We start from the raw sequence: 6,443 nt of genomic DNA, 5'->3' as shown, positions 1-6,443 counted from the left end.
GCTCCACCTCACAGAGGGGCGGGTGCGGGAGGCACTCCCTTCTCCCCAGAGCCGGCAGCGGGTGGACCGCTGGGCAGCAGCAGTTCTGGGGACCGCCCCGCGGTACTCCACCTTAGTGTCCCTTACCCCGTCACATTCCCCACCCGACCCCCCACTCACAAGGCCTCCTGCTCTCCGCCTCCACCTACATTCCTGTGCCCCCAGATGCCAGTGCCCCTCTGTCATGGAAAATGGGGAAAACCATTGAACTTGGGGTCAGACACACAGTGAACCAGTTCCCAGCTACTCCTTGGAGGGCTGGGACCTCAGCGTCCAGGTCCTTGGGATGGGTCATCCCCAGGCAGGGCTGAGGCAAAGATCCCGAAGGGCAGGCCCTGTGGATGGAGGCCCCCCGCCACCACCCTCCCTGCCCCAGTCCTCTCCTCTGGGACAGCCGCTTTCTGGCCTGGCCGGCCTGGCCTGCTTGCCATTTGATTTCACTCCTTGCATTACTGTCTGAGATCCACGTGGCCCCTACCGCACCACCGCAGCCTGGCCTGCCTGGGGCAGAGCTGGGATCAGGGCCCCCCTGGAGCCAGAGGGCACCAAATGCCTGTCCGACGTGTGCAGCCAAGAGCCTGGGTGCAGAGGCAGAGGAACTCTTTATTGACCATAGACGGCGCGGCTAGCCCAGCTCGGGCGCGCCAAGGCTAGCGGCCTCGGGCCCCGCGGGCCCCGGGAAGGCGGCGCCGGCGGCGAGCCGGGGCGCGAGCAGCACCAGGCGGGGCCCCCGGCCGGCGTCCGCGCTGGCGTAGCTGAACACCAGCAGCCGCTTGCGCACAGCCGCCTGGGCCGCGGCGTGCAGGGGCCGCAGCAGCGCGGGGGGCGGCGCGCCCGGGCCGCGCAGCAGGAGGTCGAAGCCCTTGCGGTCGTGCGGGTCGTAGAAGAGCGGCCCGCGGGCCGGGTCGGGCCCCGGCGGCCAGGCGAACGGAAAGGGCAGCGTGAAGTCCTCCGTGAGCACGCGGATGGCGAAGTCGCACTCTTTGCCCAGCGCGCGGTAGGCGCGCCGGATGCCGCGGAAGTGCGCCTCCCAGAGCTGCGCGTCCCCGCCGTAGATGTCCGGGAAGGGCGGCTCCTGGGGGGCGGCGGGACCTGCGGGACCGGCGGGGCGGCCGTCAGCGCGTGACCGGGGAGAGGCCACCGAGCCCGGCGGCGCCGCCAGGGAACCTGCCCCCCTCCCCCGCCCGCCGAGCCACGGGGTGGCAGAGAGAGGCGCACGCCGGCAGCACCCGCCTTGAAGGGCCAAAGACCCCGGAGGGTGTGGAAGAGCGTAGGCACCAAATATCTGGACCATAGTTCCAGCGGGGAGGAGCCTGGGGAGTGGCGGGGCTGGTCACGCGGAGCCTCCTGAGCAAACTGTGGCGGCTGGGGGCATCCCCCGGACCCTGGAAGGGCAGGGGGTGCGGAGGCAGCTCTCAGAGGGGAGTCCTGCTGGGCTGCGCAGAGAGCTGGACTGTGGGGGCCCAGCCTGAGGTGCGGTCAGGTCCAGATACGGATGAAGCCAAGACAGGCACAGGAGAAACGCTCTGCTGGGAGGAGACCAGGGGCCAGGCCAGGCCTCGTACATGGAGGTGGAGAAGAGCCCAGGGGGACAGCTCGGTTCCCAGCCCACCCAGAGGCAGGAGCAGGCCCACAGGGGAGAGGGGGCAGACTGGAAGCAAGTGTCTGTTGGGCACCCTTCCTGGGGAGCACAGCCCAGGAGACGTGGGGAGCTCTCTACACCTCTGACCCATGGCCTTTTAGTCACACGTGGACGCCTGGGCGCCTGGTGAAATCCAGGGACGCACGTGTGTTTGGAACACAGCACTGTGCACCTAGTGCGAGGCCCCTGCACCCTGGAAGTCCCTCCATGGATCAGACAGCGGCCCAGGCTGTGCCCCATGCCTTCACGCTGTCTGGGCTGCTGTGCCCACCTCTGGGCACCTCGTCCAGGAGACACCATTCCTGCATTCGTTATCCAGTGAGCATGCTTGGCTCTGGGGACCAAGGTGAGCAGAAGAAGTGTGGGCCTCCCCTTGACCCCAGGCCCAGGCAGGACAGAGACCAGCCTTGCTCGATCCCGGACAGACTGGGCAGCTTCCTGGGGACAGGCAGGACTGGGGGCATGGGAGGAGGGAGTGGATGAACCCGGACAAGGTTCTGACCATGAATTCTTAGGCCTTCTCCTGACACTACTGGGAAGGGGAGACAGTATTGTCTGTTTTACTGGGGAGGATCAGACCCAGGGAAGTCGGGCCCAGACCCAACCCAACCCCCGGCTGGATGACCACTCACTGCTATGCCACATCCTTCCGGCTCCAGTGCCTCCTTGACGATTCTCCTCCCCTTCAGCAAACACTGGTGGGGCCTCTCCAGGGGGCAGGGCAAGGGAAGAACTCAGCAGTGGGCAGCAGAGGGAGAGAGGCCAGTGACCGGAGTCCGGGCAGGCATGGCATGAAGCCACAGAACTGGCTGAAATCAAGAAGGCCATGAGGATAGGAAGAGAAGGGGCCTGAGAAGCCCACCTGGGGCCCCCTGCCCTGGGTGTGGAGCAGGAAGAGGGGACCGTCAGCAGGTGAGGCTCACGCCCTGCCCTCGACCCGTCCTGCTGTGTGACCTTGGCAGAGGCTGCTTCCTCTCCCACACTCTCAGAGCCCCAGAGGCCACGGGCACCCCCTTCTCCATCCCTACCCCTACCATGTGTCTCACCAGAAGTGGCTACAGGAGGAAGGGGCAGGCCTGCTGGGCTGGACTCCTCAGAGCAGGGGGAAGCCATGTGAGCAGCCTGGGGGTCAGGCTTGTTTACCTGGCTGCCCAGGAGATGGGGGGCGGAGCCTGCTAGGTGGGGAGAGAACCTTGCATTTAAAGGGGCCCCACCTGGACTTGGGCTGGGCCGGAGTGGGGGTTGGCAGGCCCCTCGTCCAACATCCCTGCCCTCATGTGGCCTTGCCCAGGGAACCGTCACCACCCCGCCCTGCACTCAGACACCTCTGGGCTACCCCTACCAGCCGCCCAGGTTAACCGGCCCCTCTCCTGTGCTTCCCCGTTTGCTCAGGTAAGTCTGCCGCCCACAGCCCCCATTCTGTATGTGCTCCCGGCTGGCCTGCCCATCCTGTGGGGATCCCGTGGGTCGGGCTAGGGGGCAGGTCCACAGCCCCATCTTTAGCAACTCCAGTAATCCCCATTATGTGGGTCAGACTGGGGCCCTGGCCTCAAGGAACACCTCTAGGTTTATGTTCCCCGAAGCAGACCCAAACACAGGCAGGAGAGGGGAGACCTCAAGAGGTGGTCCAGTGATTGGCCTTACAAGGGTGACGGGGCTGCTCTGCTCACCATCGTAAAACAACAGCGGCATATGCATGAGATAGAGAACACCTTTGCATTGCTCAAGGTAGCAAGGGTGGGGACCGCACAGTTCCCCCATTGCCCTCCGGCACAGGCCCGAAGCCCAGGTGGCCTCCAGCAGGAGGTCAGGATGCTGGGACGGTCACGTGAGCATGCGCCCTGAGGCGTGCTTCCAGTGTCTGGCCTCCACCCAGGAGGTCTGGACCCTAAGTGCCATCACTCCAGTGCCGGCCAGCACCCACAGCCAGCCCAGGGCCCTCCCTGGCACACGCTGCCTCCCACCCACCATACCTGAACCCTGGCCGGGCTGGGCCTGGGTTGGAACAAGATGGTGCTCATGCAGCAGGGGCCCAACCAGCCCTCAGGCCTCAACGTCAGCCGTAGGTGGGTGGGCACCTGGTTTCACAGGATAGGGCGTGGTTTCCATTGTTCTGTGCTCTAGCCACAGGGGCCACCAAACACCAGCTCTCGGGGCACACATCAGAGCAACGCGGGTCAGCCTCGTGAACTCAGGCAGGTGGGCAGCCGCTCTGAGTGTGTGCCCAGCTCTCCATATCAGGGGCTAATACAGGACTTTCTTCTACAGACCACCACTGAGCACCTCTGTGGACCAGGTCCAGGCCAGTCAGTGTGTGAATCAGGGTGATGTCTCAGCTGTGGTCACAAAGAGCCCCCAGTAAATACAGCAGTGTCTCCTCATGCAGCCTCCGTGGCCAGGCCTCGGGCAGCTCTGCCCCAGGGCCCAGGGCCCAGGCCCCCTCCAGCTTGTGGCTCTGCTCCCCCAGCTGCCCTGGTCTGTTGGATGTAGCACCCCATTGCCTGCCAGCCTGGGAGGAAGGGAGAGTCAGAGGGGTGTGCAGTTCCCTTTTAGGGACATGAGGGGAAACCACCCTCTACTCACATTCCAGGGGGGCAGATTAATCCCGTGATCATGTGTGGCTGCAAAGGAGCCTGGGAAATGCAGTCCACAGCTGGGCAGCTGGGTGCAAGCATCTGGAGGGACAACTCCCAGTTTGCTCCAATAAGACCCAGTGTGTCTCATATGGGTTCCCCCTGAGGCTCACTGCATTCGTTTCCTACAGCTGCTGTAACAAATTACCCCACACATGGTGGTTTGAAACAGTATTGCTGAGAGGAAATCAAGAGTCAGTAGGGCTGTGCTGCCTGCAGAGGTTCTAGGGGAGAATCTGTTCCTTTTCTCCCAGCTTCTGGTGGCTGCTGGCACTCCTTGGCTTGTGGCCCCATGATCCCACTCTCTTCTCTGTGGTCATATGGGCACCTCCTCTCTCCCGCATCAAAACCCCCTCTGCCTCTCGTAAGGATGTTCACAATGACATTTAAGGACCCCGCAGATACTATCAGATAGTTTCCCCATGTCAACATCCTTAATTACAGCCAGAGTCCTTTTTTGCCATATAAGGTGACAATTACAGGTTCCAGGGATTGGAGCATAGACATCTTTAGGGGACCATTATCCAGCCTACCATCAGACCCTAAGGCACTGATTTGAGGACAAGCGCTTACTTGGGAAGCCACCCCAGGAACACTAGGGAAGGAAGGGGGCTGATCAGGGTGTCATCAGGCAGGAGGTTATCTGTGGGAGCCACTGGGGCTCCCCTCCAACAGGCCCTGACATCAGAAGGATGATGGACTGAGCTGGTCACCTGCCCAGCCCATCAGTCTTGGTTTGAGCTCTGTTCCCAGGAAAGCTGATACCCTGGTGCCTTTAGCCAGTGGCCACAGAGTCCCCTCAGGCAAAGAAACATGCATGCTGGCGCTGATGTACAGAAACAATAAACATCCAGGTGACATGGGTGCACCCCACTTTAGGGAGCTGACAATCCAGCTGGAGACGCAGATAAAAGAAAGTTGGTAAATACAAGAAAAACCAACTGTGGTCAAGATATAGGAGGAAGCTGTCAGAGAGCTGGGACAGGGGCAGGGGCACAGGGGACAACACACACCATTCTGTAGTCAGAGATGGCCTCTTGAGGAAATGGCCCTGGCTGGGGGTTAGAGTGGCATGTCATGTAAAGGGAGGGGAAGAGGATCTGGGAACTGCATATGCAAACGCCCTGTGGCAGGAAGTCAGTCTGAGAACCAAGAAACAGGCCAGTAAGCATGCGTCTGATGAGCAATAAGCCAAGAGAAAGGGTGGGGGTACCACGCAGTGAGCCAAGAGAAAGGGGAGACCAACAGCACCAGACCCCTTCTCCAGGCTGCGGTCACAGCCAAAGCTGTCCTTCCTGCTCCACCATCACAGCCACCCCCCAGCAGCCCCCACCACATTTCCCCTTTCCTGCCTCCCCCATAACTGGGGACAAGGCACCTGACTCCTCTAGGGGCAGACAAAGGGGGTCCAGGCAGGGAGGGCAGTGCCCGCAGGCCCGCAGGCCGCAGGCCGGGTGAGTGCCGAGGAGGAGCAGTGGGCAGGCCCTGCTGGACTGCCCAGCGCAGCCCACACCCCGATAATCCCCTCCTGGCGCTGCCACAGCCTCTGAGTTATTTTTAAAATCTCATTTTCTGTGAGTGGAAAGAAAACCTTTCTTTTGCCTTTTCCCCCTCTTTTTGCTGTGAAGGATTAGGAGAGGGGTGTGAAGGGAGCAGAGGATGCTAGAAGACAAGGAGATGTCCCTGGGCAGCATGCCTGCCTGGGGCCCCAGAGGCTCTGCTGACTTTGATCCTCCCCCCTGCCCCAGAGGCCCCAGAGACACAGGGCAGGCCCCCCCTTGGGCAGCCTCTGCAGAAGAGCTCATATGCTTTCATCCAGTGGCACTTGTGGACACCTACTAAGTGCTGGAGCACAGTAGGGGGATTCTGAGTCTCCGCCTCCAGGGACACAGGGTCTCATGTGTGTCCCAGGGACATGCTGGCTATGAGCCAAGGGCCCACAGGGAGCCCCGGGGCTGGGGGCTGGCCGAGGGCCACGGGCCTGGCCAGGGCTCTCAGCAGAGGGCGCCTGGAGCCTGACAGGTGGCCGAGGACAGAGAGGGCAGCAGGAGGACCACATGTGCAGGCAGAGCGGTGAGCCTGGGAGGGCTGGCAGGCCTGGAGCTGACCCCAGGCCCGGGTACCACCAG

The 6,443-nt window shown here is 62.5% G+C and overlaps 2 protein-coding genes across 2 annotated transcripts in view; one reads left to right on the top strand and one right to left on the bottom strand.

The window, feature by feature from the left end:
- Positions 1-346: 346 nt before the first annotated feature.
- On the bottom strand, positions 347-2,819 carry C3H8orf90 (chromosome 3 C8orf90 homolog). The gene is made up of 2 exons (XM_057499428.1): positions 2,728-2,819; positions 347-1,131 (listed from the first exon to the last, which is right to left on the bottom strand). The coding sequence occupies exons 1-2, from the start codon at positions 2,792-2,794 to the stop codon at positions 665-667; spliced, it is 534 nt and encodes a 177-aa protein (XP_057355411.1). The 5' UTR covers positions 2,795-2,819; the 3' UTR covers positions 347-664.
- Positions 2,820-3,691: 872 nt separating this feature from the next.
- Positions 3,692-6,443, top strand: part of LOC118930407 (maestro heat-like repeat family member 5) — a 67,342-nt gene continuing 64,590 nt past the window's right edge. Inside the window, 1 exon segment of the mRNA XM_057497591.1 lies at positions 3,692-3,747. Within this exon segment, the coding sequence (XP_057353574.1) occupies positions 3,692-3,747 (56 nt within the window).

The sequence above is a fragment of the Manis pentadactyla genome, chromosome 3 (assembly GCF_030020395.1).
Source record: "Manis pentadactyla isolate mManPen7 chromosome 3, mManPen7.hap1, whole genome shotgun sequence".
Classification (NCBI taxonomy): Eukaryota; Metazoa; Chordata; class Mammalia; order Pholidota; family Manidae; genus Manis; species Manis pentadactyla.
Note: the sequence above shows the minus strand (reverse complement) of the source record. Positions and strands in the feature narration are given on the sequence as shown.

What these genes read in the sequence shown, in the direction of transcription:
- C3H8orf90 (XM_057499428.1), bottom strand. Translation starts at nt 2,794, where the DNA reads ATGGCTTCCCCCTGCTCTGAGGAGTCCAGCCCAGCAGGCCTGCCCCTT. An exon ending in TCCTCCTGTAGCCACTTCTG is followed by an intron (nt 1,132 to 2,727) that starts GTGAGACACATG and finishes CCGGTCCCGCAG; the next exon opens with GTCCCGCCGCCCCCCAGGAG.